The 18457-nt window shown below is 45.9% G+C and overlaps 1 protein-coding gene across 4 annotated transcripts in view; it reads left to right on the top strand.

The window, feature by feature from the left end:
• Window positions 1–11850: 11850 nt before the first annotated feature.
• The window catches only part of SYNE3 (spectrin repeat containing nuclear envelope family member 3), a 115500-nt gene continuing 108893 nt past the window's right edge, over window positions 11851–18457 (top strand). For 2 of the 4 annotated variants that reach the window (XM_090033958.1, XM_090033957.1), the window contains exon 1: window positions 11851–13293. In XM_090033958.1, the coding sequence (XP_089890084.1) occupies window positions 13281–13293 (13 nt within the window). In that variant the 5' untranslated portion in view covers window positions 11851–13280. The remainder of the gene's footprint in view (window positions 13294–18457) is intronic. The other 2 variants (XM_090033959.1, XM_090033956.1) reach the window with 1 other exon arrangement.

Below are 18457 nucleotides of genomic sequence, written 5' to 3'. Positions count from 1 at the left end.
GAGGGAGGCTAGCCTAAGGTTCTTGATCACCTGTTGATGATGCCTGCAGTCAACGTTTAGACAGCTGCATATCCTACGGCAGTGGGACAGCTGTGTGGTGGCAGACTTGCTATGAGGAATTAAATATGCAGCATGTACTTGGGGAGACTTTAACTTCCTCCAGAGAGGAAACATTTCAAGTCAAATTAAATGCAATCAGTGTCACCACAGATTTAAATTTGTGTGCCTAATTTAGAGACAGATTTTTTTTAATCCCTGTGTGTACTGGCACTGGCTGACCAACTTCTATGAAACTGGTTATTAGCCAGAAGTGCCCTAAAGAATCGAGGCAAAGGATGCTGTAAATCAGTGCATTTCCCAGGCACCCGCTCCATTTCTACACTACAAGCTAGCTGTTCTTATCTGATAAGAGCAGCACCAGCACTCAGTTGATTCTGCAAGAAGGCTTGGAAGTGGAATTTGAACCTTCCTGCATCAGTCAGGGTTAACCAATTTTTGTTGATCTTCAGTCGGGTTACTTAATGAAACTAGACAACAGAGCTCTACTGATTTCTCATCTCTTTCACTTTTATTTCATGAGGATACACACTGGCCTGTTTCAAGCTTCCAAATTTTTCAGCAGTTCCTATTCCCATATGGATCACCACTTACAGTGATGTTGCTTGATAGAGGCGGTTGGTGTTGTTAGAAACTGGAAATTTGACTTTATTGACTCAGGACAGAAATTACACACAAACTGGTCTAAGTGATCAGAATCTGGTTCAAATCTGTAACACAACAGAAATTCAGTGCACATAAGCCGCTTTCTAAATGGCTGAAACCAGTTTAAGATAAACTTGGATGGATATAGTATCAGACTTTAACTGATGTAGGTTAAATCAATTTACTGAACTTCTGTCCCAGATCCCCTCCAGATTCAAGCTAACTCACAGTCCCCCAACATCCCAGAATGCTTTGAACCTCCTTGGCAAACCCCCTCCCACCCCTTGCAGGGTGGCCAAGCTGGCCTTGGCCCAAGCTGTCTGCTCCAGCCAAGAAGGAAGGTATGATCTAGCACCCCCTGGCTTCTGGCCTATGTCAGGCATGTGGCCGCAATTTCAGAATCAAAAGTCAATGTCTGTTCATTTGTTTATTGGCTCAATCTATGCATTTCAGACTATGCATTCAGTGAAGATTGAATTGATTCAGCCTTGGGCTTTTTGACTGTCTGCACTTAAGCACTGCGACTGACTTCCTGGGGAACCAGTGAAGTGGACTACCCAGACTGCTGCCAAATGTGTAAAATAAATACATTGGAAAAATGGATTCTACAATACCTTAAGACAGGTGGGTAATTATTTGGGCTGGAAGGCTACTTAAGGGTTTTTGGTGAGCTGTCATGAACTGGGTCAGCACCCCCTTCCCCGTACTGGCAACAACTTATCAAAACTCCCTAAGTGTCTCTGTCCCATGCTCAGCTGGGAAGATGGGATGGGGCCACAGGCAGGAAGGGAGCAGTGTCTGGGAGTGGCATGGGTAGGCAGGGCTGGGTCTGGGACTGGGATCATGGGGTTATTACAGTGTGGGGCTGGATACCAGAGCAGAGCTGAGATCTGCTCCACACCCCACCTGCCCATGGGACCAGTGCCTGTCACAGGGACATGCAAAGAGTGGACTGCAACTCAGCCATGTCCTGGCCCCTGGCTCTGGGCTGTCCCCACCCCATGATCCTAGCCCCCACCTGCCTGTCTCACTCTGACACTGCTCCCTGCCCGGCCTTGGCTCCATGTCATCTGCCCAGCCAAGTACACCCTATTCCTGCAGGTCCCAGGCTGGTTACCATGGAGACCCTGTGACCCCCCCCCCCCCCCGCCACACCCCTGCCTTCCATCCCGCATCCCCAGTGGTGGGTGTGTGGGGTAGATGAACGAGGGTGCCTGGGCAGTAGGGCTGGGTCTGACAGTAGTGGCAGTGGCACCTGGAAGGAGCTGCTGCTTCCGGGAAGCACAGTCTGGCCAGTGCAGCGCCCCATCCCTGCCTGGGGGCAGCAGGACGCATCGCATGCACCATGGCCCTGACTGCACCCCCTCATCTGGATTCGGCAGGGCCATGAGACCCACAGCTGAGCGGGCAGGGGCTTGGTCATGGATCAGGTAGGCCAAGGAGAGAACAGAGCCCCCACCTGTGTTGCACAGCTCAGTCTGGGCACAAAGCCCCAAGGAGCTCACACTGCCTCTCCCATAGGCAGTGTCCAGCAGGGGCTGGGATGGAGGTGGATAGAGCAGGGAAAGCCGTGCCAGGTGCTGGGGGAAGACGCAGTCTCAGCCTGCTTGTTGTCCCAGATGGGCCCCCCAGCACAGGCTTCTAAGGGCACCTGAATCCCAGGTGGGCAGCATTGGCCAACCCAAAAACTCCCCAAAGGAGAGGCACAGGGGAGCTGCTAGCAAACCTGTGCTGTGCTGCCCCCTTCCCCTGAAGGGAGTCATAGTGGGGCCTTTCCCTTGTGATTTGACAGGACTTGTGCGTCCTGCTCTCTCTGCTGACTTAGTCCCAAGTTGGTTGGCACACCAGGAGAGACCGCTGCTGCCAGAACTGCTTCTCCAGTTCCAGCATCTGCTCCTTGCATAACAGCATCCACCGCAAAGTCGTCTTGGCAGTGCCTGGTGGTAGCACAGGGCCCTGCAGGTTTTGGCTCCGGCCTGCTCAGTTACACAGCATAAGGTGCCCTAAGGTGTCCACACATGAGTTAAGGTGCCTTAACTAATTGCACCTAAATCTGATACCTGCTTTATGCAGGTATTAAATTTAGGCATGATTAGCCTAAAATGGCCATGTTTAAGATGCATGGAGGGTGCACACATGTAGACCTGCACCCTTCATGTGCCTTAAAAATGGCTGATGTAACTTAAATCACCACGTGTAGATGCGCCCACTGAGAAGTACTGTTATAAATACAACTCTTAAACACAGAAGTATGTAGGCTCCTGGGCAATATTCCCTTACAGCAAACTCTTCTCTCCAGAATAATAAGGAATCATTTACTCTTATTTTAAAGTACTGGAGTTAGGACACAAAGCTTGAAGATACTGAGTCCTTCCTGTGAGGTTCTGAACCCCTTCCACACTTGTAGAAGGCAACAGGGACTGATGTTGCTCAGCACATTTCAGTCCTGAAAAGTGCTAAGGATTTCCTGGAAGTCTGCATGTAGAAAGTTAATTTGACTCTATTGCATCATTGTGATAATATTTTTCCAAATTCCTGTAGTGGGCAATTAAACCTCATAGACAAATCCTCGCTTCATCCCAGTATAAACACTTGAAAATGCTTTTGGTGCAAGCAGTGGTTACGCTGTAATTTATGACAGTGTAATATAAGAAATGTGTATGTGCGCACATGCACACAGTTCCCTATTCCTCTGACTTCTAAATGGTAACCTGGTTAGTGCCCAGGTTTGTTTTGGTTTTAGCTTTTGATTGTAGCCAAACATGGCTACGCAACTGGAGAAAAAAATGCATGTTCAATCATAGACTCTAGTTTGGGGACACTAATCTAATGGAAGACTGCTACGTTCTACCCTGGCATAAACCCTCAGTTGTGAAAGGGTTAAAGTACATGTGCCAAGGCAGGAAAGTGGAAATAAAGGTTTGTTTCAGGAACTGTAGAATCTTCACACGATTTGGCAAGGGCCATTTGGTCTTGCACCTGTTTCCCACCAGCTGAAAGACTGCATGCAAATATAAATGTGAAACTGTACTACATAAAGCTCAAATACTTGAGAGCAGAATGAATGGTATAGATAGAGAGACTATTTCTAAGCTATTGTGTGTCAGGAAGTTCAAGGTACCAAAATAACATTTGCCACTGTATGTTGTGGATTATGAAGCCAGTAAAAGGAGAGGACAGAATGCAGCTGGGTGCCATTTGTTGCCATTTCAATAAACTAATCTTTGCTATGTGTTTTGCATAGGAGTCTAGAGGGAAAGAAATGTGCAGCAAATTATGTGGGAGCAAATAAAAGGGTAAAACAGTTTAGGCATTGGACTGGGACTGGAGAGATTTGGCTTCAAATCCTGCCTCTGCTCTCGGTCCCTTCACAGGATCTGATGAAGCCTTCTACTTACAAAAGCTTATGCTATACATCTCTCATGTTGTTAATATATAAGGTGCAAATCGAACCCTGCCTTCTGCCTGATGACAGACTAACCCAATTAATTACATTTTTCTCCATTAGCCTCTCTGTGACTAGACAATACAGCTGGGGAGGGATTTTCAAAAATACTTGGACTAAGACAAATTCAGCTTCTCCTGAAGTCAGCAACATACTTAGCAAAAAGAAGCCAGTGTGTGTGTATGTGTGTGTGTATGTGTGTGTATATATATATTTTTAAACCCTAACCCTTTTCCCTTCCTCAGTTCCCCACTTATAAAATGAAGGTTGTACATCCTTTCTCCCATCCATTTTCTATTTTGATTAGACTGTCCCTGTTTTGAAAAGTTTAGTCATTTGAAATATGTATGCAGAGTACAAAGTCCAAGGGCATCTGGACTTCAGTGTTACTGTAATGCATTTATAAAGAGGCAGTTTGCTCTGGCTTGTGAGCAAAACATCCTTTTTATTGAATACAGTTTACAGCTATGAACAGTTAAGTAAATGAATTGTAACTCTGATAGTAATCTTTTGTGACAGTACTATATAAAAGTAATGCAAAATAGTTTAGAAATCAAAAGTTGTTTAATTTATACCTTGTTATAAAAAACAGCAAAGGTAGTGGTGAGAGTTGCATCTTCTTCATTCTACCTTTTTTTCAGTGTATTTCAGTTATTCATTTTATTTTTCTTACTATGGGTCCTGGAGAGACGTGGGCAAAACACACAAAAGTGTTACAAAATAGCTTATAAATAAAATCTATGTTTTTTGCACCTTGTTTTAAAAACAGACGAAGTATGTTGGTGTTTCTTCATGTTGCTCTTCTACTATGTTTCCAGCATATATTTTATTTTTCCCACTTAGAACCTAATAGAAGTGTGGTCAAAATACAGTAAAATGAAAGAAAGTACTTGAATTGAATGATAGGCAGTTCATTGCTTGCGTTTTCCTAGTAGAAATTTACAGTCTATAGATTTTGCATGGCTTGGCCCATCCTATTTGGTTTCAGTTAGTTAATTGTCTCACAAATGGGGAGCATGTGAAACTTTGTGATTAGGGGAAAAAAACCTTATGAGGCCACCTGCTCTAACTTATATGTTCTTTTAAGAGTAAAGCTATTTTTTCATCATCTCCAGGCTACTTTACATGCGTCTTAGATATGTACAGTGATTTAAAGTACACAAGCTAGAACACTACTTTAGAGATCGCTCCACTTGACAGGATCCATGCATAGTGGATATATCCAGCTGTGCCTTGGGCTGGTATGGGCAGGCAGGTAGCTTCAGAATACAGAGGGAAAAAGAGTGCATGTTTTCAGAGGATCATTTTATTATACTTTTTTGGTTCCATTTCATTTTTGGGGATTTTCTCTAACAAACTGTTCCAGTTCACAAGCTCTTCCTATTTGCTTTTAGAACGTGTTTAGAATATTTCCTTCCTAAAATAAATAAGCTAAGCGTTCTTTCTTTTGGGATGGAAAGCATTGAGAACTGTGTAGCATGGTACATTTTGGAAGGAAATTGGGAAGGAAATTAAAATTTTGAGAGTGCCATATGGAGCTTGTGGGGATGACCCAGAGAGCCTAAAGGAGATCCACTAAAGGAGCAGGACACTTAAATTCTGCCTAAGTCTAAAATTGCAGTTGTAAAAAATCTTGGCTCAGCTGCTGCCTTTTCCTCGAGGTGCCTCCATAGGTACCTTATTGCCATCCCGAAAAATTCCCCAAGATTCTAGAGTTTGGCATCTGCACCTGTCCTGAACCTGCCCCAGTTTTGAGAGGGCTGAGCAGCTTGGTGCATAACCTAATTTTAACCGCAGCTGAGGTCCAAAAACAAAGTATTCCTTTGCCTGAATCCCCCACAGGCTTCCATCTGGTAGGTGTTGCCTTAGAGTATTTCCCCTCACAGTGACAGTCTGGCTGCTTATAAAATGCAGTTGCAGCAGCCCCATGCTGAGATGAAGTTCGTCACCTTATGTAATGGCGATTGGACAGATCACTCAGCCAGAAAGTGGGAGACTCTAGTTTAATACCTTCCTCAGCCTGAGAAGGTTCAAATCATATTTCTGATACTTCAGCGGTGTGCTGTACCACAGTGGTCTCCAAAGTGGGGAGTGCGTACTGCAGGGGGTGCGCAAGGCGATCCACTGGGGTGCGGGAAGAAAATATTAGAACTTCTATTTATATTTATATAAATATACATATATTGGGGGTGCGTGATCAAAATTTTTTTACTGATAGGGGTGCGCGAATATAAATATACATATATGGGGGGGTGCTCAAAAATTTTTTACTAATAGGGGTGTGCAATCAAAAAAGTTTGGAGACCACTGCTCTAGACACCACATGAAAGACTGGACTGGAATACAGCCCTTCCTGCTTAAGAAACAAATGAAAGATTCATCGGCCCAGAAAGGGATGAATCAGGAGCATTGCTGAGAGGTTAAGGTACTCAACTGGGAAGTGAGAGACCTCTGTTCTAACCTCCGCCCAGCACTGCTTCTGTGTATTAGCCAGTAAACACTAACTCCACCTTTGTTTTAAAGAAAGAGAAAGCCATGTTCTTGTTCTTCTGTAGAAGGCTGTAGATGAGGAGGAGAAGCCTTCCGTGCAGGTGGAGCAGCCGGAGTCAATTAGTGCATGCACCCTTAGCAAAACAGAAACTGGATCAATCAGCCAGGCCTTGGTGCGCCTTCAGGAAAATGCAGACCTGATCCAATCTCTCTGTGGGCCATAAATTGCCAACCCCCAGCTCAGTGGATGTAATTTCTTTCTTTCTCTAGTGAAATAGTAATATCTACATAAAATTACTTTATAATGGCATGATTTATTCCTCTTTTCACATGGGATTAGCTATTCTTCTAGAAAACACCATCATATTATATAGCCCTATCCTCACTATTATGACTTTACCAAGATACTTAAAGTAGTATAGCATTTTAGTGAAGACAAGCCCTGAATATTTGCTTCCAGTGTTCTTGAGCCTATTTATTTTCTTTTATCAGTTTCCAGCATAATTAATATACTGCTGAGGACCAAGAGGGCTTTTTTCCTACAGTTACTGAAAGGAGAAAAACCTTTTGGGTCCTCTCGCAATGCTTAAGGTATAAAGGCAGGAGACAGAAAATAAACAGGATCAGGACCAGCGAGACCAACACGCAGGGGAAAGAATATCGTTAACAAGAATTGGAGGTCTACATTTGTTCCCATAAGTGGTGAGTGTCATGGGGGTGGAGGGATAACTGCATCCCTCAGATGATACCTTTTGGTGTTTCGTTATAAAGTTTCTTTGTGTGAAAAACAGATGCAAGACTAGAAGGGTCTGGCCTGTGCCTCGCTCTTCGTGCACTCTTCCTTCTGGTAGATGTAGGATGTAGTTTCCCTCCTCCCCGCCCCTCTGCGTGCATTGGAATGCAAGACTAACATAACGGAGAAAGAAATACCTTTTCTGAGAATCAACCATCAGTGTTTTAGAGCACTCTGAATAAGAAAATCTCTGTATAAAATGAACCACTGCATGAACATAGCAGTTCAAATTCACTGCTGGCAAAAGTGGAGTCTACTTTGACTTTTTATGCTAGTTGTAATAGTTGTAAAACTAACCTAGTAACTGTCATATTTAATACTAGGAAATACAGTATACAGTCCTATGGGAAAACAAAGGCATTTGACTATTATTCCCAGTTTAATTTAATTGCTTTTTTTAAGACAAAAATCAGTGTATTTTATGAACATTTTTCCAGTGTGCCAAAAGATCCCAGTGTTGCCAAAATATAAACGTAGATTGTTGCTTCACAGGGCCCCCTCCAAAACAGGCCATGTGAAACAGGGTAGTGTTACTTTTGTGGACATACCATGTGACTCATGGAAATGTTCCTTTCATGTGAAAAATCTTCAAAGTCTGTAACACATGATATAATAAATCTGTTTCACCCGTATCTGAAGAACTAATTGGACAAGTTCCTTACTGTGCTTAAAATTGGCAAATCTTTATTGGATAATGAACCTATGGTGACTTGCATAATCTGAAGAGCCAGTCAGTTGTGTTAATTTTTACTATGAGCTAGGCTTTCTTCTATCACTTGCCCATAAAGATGTGTGTTACAGCTAAAAGAAAAGCATAAAAGTGCTTCCTTTGTTCCTTATTTTGAGTGTCTTAAGGGGCATTTCTAAGGCTGCAATAATATGTTCAAACTTGCGTTTCTTGTCCAAAAACTCCTGTTTTAATAAGTGTAGACCAGATGATTTTGGAAATCATGTTCCCCAATGAATTCTGCTTGAGTTTATGAACTCTCTGTATATAGTTTAATCCAACTACAACTCCATTTTTACTCTAAAGCAAGTCTGCCTTTGTTGCCTGTTTATGGGGTTTTAACACAGAGGTAATGATGGAGGGATGGTCTGTTTCTCAAATAGAAACATCCATGGCCAATCCAAGAAAATCTGTCCATCCAGGTAGTCTAATAACTAACTAAGCGACAAATTATCTGATGGGGCTAATCAGGATATCACATGACCAGAGAAGATTGTCATTTTCTCACCAGAAATTTTAGAGAAGAAAAAAAGCAGAAAGGAAGGCTGTGCAAAAGGAGGAACTTGGACTTTCATAGATTCATAGACATAAGGGCTGGAAGAGACCTCAGGAGATCGAGTCCAGCCCCCTGCCCAAAGCGGGGTCCTGATCTGTTTCCAAAGATTATTGCAGAGTGGTGAGGAAACTGATGCACCAAAGAGTGAGTGGGAGTTTTACTCTTTTGTTAGGGTCCATATCTCTTCATTTTTCACCACAGAAGTTTTCTGCCTTTCAACTGTCATATCTACAGAGTGGTTAGCTGTTTCTGGAGTGCCTAAAGTTGGAGTGCTGGGAAAGGATGTGGGCATAAGCAGACAGTGGGTCTTAGCAGGGTCTAAACAGGTACTGGAGTCCTCCAGCAACTGAATCATGAGACCTCACTTCCATGAAGGCATAGAAGAATCTGCCCAGGAAATGTCAGAAGACAAAAGATATGATGCTAGAGAGACTGGTTAGACCAAGGGAAAGTCTAAGTATAGGACTGGACTGTAGGTCCAGTGTGGAGCTGTTCACCTGAGGGAGCTTTACCATGACACACTTATCCATGAATGTCATTTTTGAGAGCTCAGAATTAAAGATTATAACTATTGTCCCTTATAAAGCTGTGTACTAGTGCCCTTAAGTAATGGCACCGTTGCATTTGAATACTAGAGTCCCTTGCTCAATTTCTTTCTATAAAAGTTTTAGTAGCACCTTCTGGTGTTTTTTACACAGTCCATGCAGAATCAGGTGCTGCTAGCAGGTCTGAGTCAAGAGTAAAGCTCTTTAACATTTTTACTATGTCAAGAAAAGCCTCTATGTTGACGCCTATATCATTCCAAAGATGTGTATCACTGGCAGGATATACATAAGCCCTGCCTTTCCCTTTGCAGTCACTTTTGCAAGTCTTCCAAGTGACTTGTAATGTTTGAATAATGAGTTTACATCAGTCTGCAAATAATGTACAAAGAAATGTCATGATCTGTAAAACACCTACCTGGCATCAGTTCCAAGAATGAATGAGTGGGTGTGTTGCACTAAAAATAGTAGCCCAACTACCTTTTGACATGATAAATACCTCCACATTGTTGTAAAGATGCTGCACAGGTTATGCCTAAAGACGAAGAAGTGGTAATGCCATTGCTACTTTCACATGTTAGCAGCTGTATTTGGTGCTTCCCGCCAGTCTCTTGGGCATTCTGCCTATCACAGGAAACACTCAAAACTGCTGCACATTAAAATAAACCACAAATGTTCTCAGTGAGAGAGAGAGAGAGAGATGTTTTCTTGGAAGGAAGAAATGCATGCATTTCAAGAATGAGCTCCTTTCTTCTAAGAAGTACTCTACTTTTCCACTTCATTTTAATCCCTTCTTGGTTCTACAGGTGTGGTGGAAAGTGTTTTTATGGTTTGCATAATGCACTGGTTTTGTAAAAACAATGACTGAGTTGTTTAATTCATGTTGGTTGTCTGTACAATGAACTGTATAACCAAGCATGTCTAAAACTACTCTTGCTATAGCAAAATCTGATCAATCTATACCCCGTTTATTTAATGTTGAATCTGCATCAAAAGCTAATAAGGGATAACAATGCATCAACACTGAGTAATGATGCAAGAGAATTTGAATGCAACTCTATTTAACGCTAAAGACAACACTTAATGGGCACAACATAAGCAAGTACAAGTAGTCAGTGAAGGAAACCTTTCTGAAAGCACTTTTTTGTCTTGAGATCAGTGTCTAATCTTTTCTTCCTATCTGGTAGACTCATAGTAAATGACTCACTACTTCCATTTGTGCTACTCTTGAGTAGAGATGCATAGTATAAATACAGTTAGCATCAGTCGTCTACTTCCAGAGTAAGGAAGAGAAAATCAGTTGTGGAATAGGTAAGTGCCACTACTCCAGCACTGTACTCTCCTCAACCAGTCCTGTGGAAACTTCCTTAGGAACATTGTAGACCCCCTTATTTTGCAAGGGATGGACTGGCCATCCTCCAGGTCATCAGTCCTATTCAATCACATGGAACATATTTCTAAATGAACTCTGTCACTCCTACCTAAGTGTGTGTGTATTGGTAGGGTGGGGTAAGGAGGGGGAGTAAGATGAAAGAAGTACCCAAAGCAAAGATAGAAATAAGGAGCTATTAACAGTTCTGGTAAAAATCCAGGACCCAGGGTGGAAGCATGTGGTCTATATGTGGATATCCAGTGTGATCAACCCTGAAATTAATCCTCATGCACCTTGAATGAGCTAGGGAGCTAAGCGCTGGCCAGATTATGCCTGTGAAGAAACTGAGCCAGGCAGGGGTGACTGGTGCCTCCTGAGTCTGGGGGGGACACAATATATGGGCGGGCCCTGGGGGAGGCCAAAAGCCCCATATCCTATACTTATGTGCTGTGGCTTAGTGCTCCCCCTCAACACTCTGTTGGCCCGCACGGCAAAAAACTGCCCTGTCCTGAGCGGTGCCAAGTCAGGGGCCAATCTCCAAGGGGGACACGTGCCCCCCCCACCCCGGGCCCTCCCTACCAGTCGCTTGTGGAGCCAGGGAAATTAGGGGACTTTAATGTTAGGGAAGGAATTGGAAGTGAAACCAGAGAACACGCTGCATTAAATCTGCATCTACAGCTTGACACAGCAATAGCTGTGTTTATTTTTTTCCTCTTGGAGGTCTTTCCCATCAGGTCCCACACAAGCATGCAGTGATGCACAGGGGCATGCGGAAATATGCAGGCAGCCTGTCTTTCCAATACTGGTAATTGACAACACTGCCAAGAAAATTAACCAGCCCAAGTGTGAAATTTGTTTGCCCACTCTTATGAAGATGCTAAAGGAAAAATGGTATTTTATGGACTTACAAGAAAAACCTTACTCCAGATAAATGTAAAAATAGATTTTGTCAAAGCTTTGCCTGTTGGTATAATTTCCCTGGGTTTGAAAAGTCCCTTCTTCCAGCAGCTGGAGTTTGCTACAGTACCTATCCCACTTTAATATCATGTAAAAAGGCCTGGGCATTTAACACACGGTGGGTTGGTTATAGCTAAATTCTCTGCTGAAGGCCAAACTGCAGGATGTTCATGGTTGTTGGGAGTCCTTTTTTGGTTATATTAATGAAACCCCCCCTCCCATATTGGTAAAACAAGACCCTACTCGTCACTGTTTCTATAATGTATTTAAATATTTAATGTGAACAGGTGTGTTATATATTTGAGAAGATGGGAAGGGAGAATATATGTTGATCAGAAATGGTACCTGAGTGACACTGGAAGCAACTACTATGATGGTCAGTAGTTTTCAGTCTCTTTGTTCCTATTTTGAAGAATCATCAACTGTTTTACATGCATATGCCTATATGGTCAGTCCTGTTGCTGTTTGCGGTAGTCTGGAATGACTTCCTTGTTCTCTTTGTTCCTATAGTGTTGTTCCTCTGCCTTGGAGACAGTCATTCAAGAAAAAAGATGAGCTTGTGATTAAGAGCTTGATGTAGGTCCCCGGAGACCCAAGTCTGATTTCATTAGGGCTACTTAAATGGTGAAGCATTTTTTTCAAAATGTCCTGATTTGCTTGTCTCTTGAGGTTGGTGACTTAAAGGCCTGGCCCCTGAAGTCATGCAGTTCCCTGGGACTCTCCATTTTCCTTGTTTCTAAGGAAGTTTCTTGTTATCACAGTGGCAGAGAAAAGCCTAAACATGTGGAGTGCAAAGGTTCAAAAAATGAGAATGCAGAACATGCCAGCAGGACGCTGGCTGCTGTGGTCTTCCTGCTTTACCTGTGGCAGGTTGTGTCAGGGTTGGTGGTATTCTTAGGTGGAGTTGTATAGCATGGTTTGGATAGGGCTGCTCCTGCCTCGGGCAGGGATCTGGACTCTGTGACCTCTGGAGGTCCCTTCCAGCCCTTCTCTAGGATTCTGTGATTTTTCTATGTATTGTTTTTAAATCAGCCATGAGTTGCGAATGGGTGCAGCTGCCCCCCTGGGGGTAAACTGGCATGCAGGTAGGTCTCTGTAACCTTTGCAAGGTTGGAGCCTATGACTTTTTGCCTCCGTTTCCCAGTTGCAGAAGTAAGCAGAAGCCTTCCTTTTTCCCCCTCCAGCGCTTGCTTTCCTGTCGTTGAGTAAACGCTTCCCAGACCAGGCTGATCCCACTGCAGGCTCCTGGCCCCGCTGTGCTGGGCTGGCACTGCACTAGGACCCATGGCTCTGAGCGTCACAGGGGACACTGGCAGTCTTATTTCTGCGCCCTGACTCCCTGGTGCCAGGCGCGGGGCCATAACCCCTTCTGCAGCGGATGCCCGCAGCCGCGCACGAAGAGCAGGCCTGGGACGCGCCGCCCCGCGCCAAGGCCCCTACCCCAGCTGCGAAGGCGGGTCCGGGCCCGGCGTGACGTCAGGCTCCCGGCGGGCTGTGACGTCGCGGGCGCTGCGGCGGGGCAGGGGCGCCGCTCGCCCCGGGCCGGTTACATAACGCTGCGGCCGGGCGGGGGCGCCGCGGGGACAGGGCAGGCGGCGGCGGGAGGGGGCAGGGAAGGAGGGGCCTCTGCCCGCGCCTCTCACTGCAAGCGCGGCGGCCGGAGCAGGAGCCGCAGCAGCTGCCGCCCGCGCCGCTCATGCCCCTGCTGGGTAAGTGGCAGCGGGGCGGGGAGGCGCCTTGCCCCCGAGGCGGCGGCGCGGGAAGCCCCGGCCAGGACAGCCCTGCCGGCTGCCGAGGCCGGGCTGGGGCTGGGGCTGGGACGGGTGCGGCTGCGCCGCCGATGCCGGGGCTCGGGGCCCGGTTTCGTCCCCCCGGCGCCTGCGGGAAGGGAGCGGGAGCGGAGCGGAGCGGGGCGCGCGGCGGCACCAGCCGCAGCCGCAGCCCGGCTCGGGGTGCGGGCACCGCTCCTCGGCTCGGCCTCCTTCGCCCGCCCGGCGCCGGCACCTCGGCAGCCCCGGAAGCCGGGGGGGCCCTTCGCAGGTGCCACATGAATGCCCCAGACAAGTAAAAGTGCCCCGGTGCTGCTCTCCAGCCCCCAGCTCACACGTCTCTCAGTTACTTATTTCAGCCCGGAGGAGGGAACTGGAATGAAATTAAAATTGTGCGAAGTTCTTGTCAGGATCTTTCAGCCTCCTCCAGAAAGGTTCGCTGCCTGGCGCTGCAGTCAGGGAGGCGGCAGGCACAGTATGTATGGAAGGAGAGGAGCTTGCACTGGAATCAGTGAGAGGGTTTATCAGCAGTAGGGAGCCCCTGGCACGGGTGCCAGGGCGTGGCACGCAAAGGCATTTTGCTTGGCACATGAGCCGCTGGGTGGACGGCAGGGCAGGGGCTGGGGCTGCGCTGCCACAAAGAGCGGACCTCTTGCAGCTCTCCCATCATCTGCCCTGGCACGGGCATGCTGCCCTAAAACGGTGCCATCCCCCGGTTTATAGTGTCTCGTTTTGTGCAGGGTAGGGATGCACCTTGTAGGATAACTCAGCCAGAGGCGCATAAGCTTTCATGAGCCCAAGCTCACTTCATCATTTATTGTCATTGTATAAACTATTTTGGTCGCGGGGGGCAGACTCAGTTTTGTTCTAATCCTTTGGCATTACAAGCCTGAGTTTCTGAGGTGTGAGTATTAACCTGCCATATTATGAAATCATAGACCATCAGGTTTGAAAGGACCTCAGGAGCTCATCCAGTCCAGCCCCCTGCTCAAAGCAGGACCGGCCCCAACTAGATCATCCCAGCCAAGGCTTTGTCAAGCCGAGTCTTAAAAAGCTCCGAGGATGGAGAGACCACAGCCTTTCTGGATAACTTGTTCCAGTGTTTTACTACCCTCCTACTGAGGACCTTTTTCCTAATATCTAACTTAAACTTCCCGTGCTACAACTTGAGACCATTGCTTCATGCTCTTTCAATCCCCCCCGCCCGGCTTCAGGTAGTTGAAGGCTGCTATCAAATCCCTTCTCCATCTTCTCTTATTGTGAAAAAAAAATGACTTTCCCCTCAGGGTTTAACACAGAGGATGGCATTTCCCTCCCTGTAATTACAACCTGGCACAAATATTTCTGTGTTCTGGCATGTGTTGCAAGTTTACTCTTTGTATGGGATCCTGCCCATGTGTGTGACTGGCAGTTTAATGGGCCAGTAAAATTGTAAAATAAGCAATCCTGGTTCCAGAAAGGGGAGGGCTTCTGCAGAAGGAGCAGGGAGAGGACACTTGACAATTGTCAGTTGGGTGAGTAACTGAGCAGAGGTGCCACCAAGAGAATTAAAATTAAAGGCAGTTTCCTGTTGTTTGGCATGAAGTCTGGAGGGGCCCTTCCTAAATCAGCCATTCTTCCTCTGCTGGGTATTGTGCTCCAGCAACAGACACTGTTTTCAGGGTTTCTAGTTGCACTGAGCTGTGGAATAATTGTCCACAAAAATAAACGAGTCAGTAAGGGAACCTCTTGTCTTTCCTGTTGAGCTCTGTCCTCTCCCGTCTTATCTCTGTTACAGATGACAGCCGCTCAGTCCACACAGTTGCCCTGGCCTGCAGTTTTGGGTCTTGTTTGCTGGCGTGTCTCTACAGTAACAGCCGGCCTGGCCAGCCTCCAAGGGAAGACACAGCCGATACGGGCAAAAGCATGTTTTTGCCACTGTAGGCTATGTTTTGTTCCCCAGATGATATAAACTATATCAGTAAAGGGCCCTTTGGCTGGTGTCATTGCATCTACATAAAAGCTTCTGCTGGCATAAAAATGCATGAAAAATAATCATACTCCTAACTACATCAGTTTCCTGGCAGAAGTATTTAGTGCTCACCTAACTGTGGTATCATCTCCTGGTCTCTCCTAATATGCTAGTTGCTCGCATCTTTCCTCTGGCTTCTATTCCCACTGACAGAGTCTTTGCTTAGTTGCACCTTGCAACCTCCTACTTCCTCCTAGCTTATTTTGTTTCCAACCTATCCAATATGCCGAGGGTGTCAAACATACGGCCTGTGGGCTGGATGCAGCCCACAGAACCATTCCATCTGGCTTACCGGCAAAGTGCGTGCCCTCAGTTCTGCACTGTCGCATGTCCCTGGGACTAGAGACCATCCAGAGGTTCACGCCAGGGGCATGCGGCTGCAGGGAGCCATGTTCAGGTGGCAGAGTGGAACGGTGGGCAGGTGGCAGTAGTGCCCAGGTGTGTAGCAACGTGGAGCCAGGGGCATGCGCCAGCAAAGATCCAGATATGTGCCGCAGCATGGGGCTGCAGCTGGACAGCAGCATATAGTCATGCCCATCTGTGCCACTGCATGCCTCTGGCTGTAGCTCATGGCATTGCCCAAACAGCTATGTGCAGCTGCATGCTCCTGGCTCCATGCTTTTTCCCAGCCAGGGCTCCATTTGGTTTCATGCCCATGTCTCTTTGTCAATGCATGCCTCCAGCTCCACGCTACCCAGATGTGGTTGTGTGCAGCTGTCCAGCCCTAGGCCCATACTGCTGCCCAAACATGGCCCCATAGATCTGGCCCAGGAGGACCCCCCTGCGGTCCAGATCCAGGGCCCAGGGGATGAATTTGATGCTCCTTTTGTATACTGTTATTAAACTTCTGTTTTCTTCCTGCAGTCCTCATCATAACTTCTGTCATACCTTCCTTAAAATCTTTAAGCAACTCCCTGGTTTCTGCTGCCATCAATGCAGAATCCATGTCCTCCATTTTCAAGATTCAGCACACCTTTCCTGTAAAGGAATAAAAGTATAAGATCTAGCATTGCATTGGTTGTCTGTTTCCCCCATTTTCTGTTGTCTCTCCCATTTTTTCTGTGCCTGTGATTTTTGTCTATTTTAGGGCTGCATCCGGGGGAGCATTACAAATGCAATAGCCCTTACTCAAGTCTGTTGGAACTACTGAGGTGAACACTTGTTGTAGGGCTTCGCTGTTTTACTGCAAGCTCTTCATGGCAGGGACTCTCTCCTCATTTGCCTGGAATCACTACCTGCCTACTTGGAGCCAAATGCACCTTCGCAAAATATTATGAGCAGCCCCATTTTCAAAAGAGAGCTCTTCTTGTTACTTCTTGGGATATTGCTTTTTCCCTGTGTGTTATAAACTGGTATGAGTCCTTAGGGATTTTGTTGCTGCTTAAGGAATTTTTAAAAGAAATTTAAAAAACACAGTTATTTCTTCATATGTTGTTTGGAAAAGTCTCAGAACTGTGGATAGCTGAACTGCATATTGGCATGGCAGGCTGCCAGGTGTGTGTGCCAACTGGGTCTTAAGGGAAAATGTAACTAGGAATGGTCTCATAGTGACTTGTATCTCAGCGGAAAACCTAACTTTTTTTAGTGATTCACATGACCATTGTTCTTTGAAGTGGAGGCTAGAGCTAATGGGCCCTCTATAAAATTACACTGCAATACAGGCCTCTTTAGACTGCTGTTCTCCTTTAGTCCTGTGCCACTCTCAGGTTTATCCTGGGTCCATGAAGTCCCCTCAGCTTCTTCTAAAGTCGCTTGTACCTTGCAGGATCAGCTGTTGTGTTCTGCTCTCTTCCCCTGCTCAGTGCCATCTTTCCTCTTAGGCCCTTAGCTCCACAGGAGGCTGCTCCTCAGTCTTTCAGCGATCTTCCACCTGCCAAGGGGCCAAACCTTCCCCTTCTCCCCGTTACATGTAGTTCATCATGTACCAGTCTCTCTGATGTCCCTGTCCCTTCCTATGTCTAAGCATCATCTAGTATGTCATGTTTATTCACATTATTCATTTCTCAGGACAAGTGATTTTTCCTCTCTCATTTCAAGTGCTTGTTTTCAAAGTACTCAAAAATAAGGACCTGATCTCAGGAAGGGTTTGTAGGTACTGTTGTGAAATAACTTTGTCTCCTATGGAACAGCACCCAAGGTCCTAAATGGGGGTCTATAGAGATACTTTAAGAATTGAAGAAAATAACTAGCTAATAAAAAATACAGGAATGTCAAACTTCACCAGCGTTTCCTTTGAAAGGGAGAAAAAGCAAACATCGGTTTTCAGTTTGCTAAATGTTTGAGAGGTGCTGGTGCAATGCAAGCAAGGAAAAGACTGAGAATTGGAGTAAAGTTCAGGAGTTATCGTTTCATGGCAGGTAACTGGCTTATGTAAAATGACCGTCATGGTTTCATACAGTTCTTACTAGGTACTCGAATCACATCCCTCCCTCTCTCCAGTTGTCCTCATTGCCTTTGAGGTTGTGGATTGCCTGGGCAGAGACCAAGCAGAATGTGTATTGAACTTGGCTCTTGTGTAGAGCTCTGACACACGTTTCGGGGGGACTTGTATGGCTGGTGCCCATGCCGTACCTGGAGGGTTGTGTTCTTTAAAGTCTAGTCTAGTTTTGCTAGAAAATCTCTTTGAGTGCACATATGTTCTAATTCCTCTGTGTCACCAGGCAGGCAAGGTTTCTTTGGGTAGATGAGATTATCTTTTATTAGACCAAATAAATAGTTGTCTCCAGCTGTTTAGTTGGTCTAATAAAAAATATCACATCTACCCAAAGAAACCTTGCCTACCTATGTCCTGAGACCAACACGGCTATAACCAACACCTCTGTGTCACCAGAGCCCTTATTTCTGTAGACAGTTACCTCATGTCTGCTGAGCAGAATAAGGCTTCTGCCACTGTAAGGCAGCTGATGAAAGGCACATGTAGACATGTAGAAAGGCAGCTGGTGCCTTCCCTGTATCCTGTCAGCACAGCTGTTACAGTGGAGCTGCCCCTAGCCACCAGAAGTGCTTGGCTGTATATGGGCTCTGGTGGCTAGGTGCTCTGATATCTACCAGTAGGTACAGAAAAAGCCAAAGTTTGCTCATCCAGCATCTTTT

This window comes from Crocodylus siamensis, chromosome 2 (genome assembly GCF_052110815.1).
Source record: "Crocodylus siamensis isolate JL-2025a chromosome 2, ASM5211081v1, whole genome shotgun sequence".
NCBI lineage: Eukaryota > Metazoa > Chordata > Crocodylia > Crocodylidae > Crocodylus > Crocodylus siamensis.
Note: the sequence above shows the minus strand (reverse complement) of the source record. Positions and strands in the feature narration are given on the sequence as shown.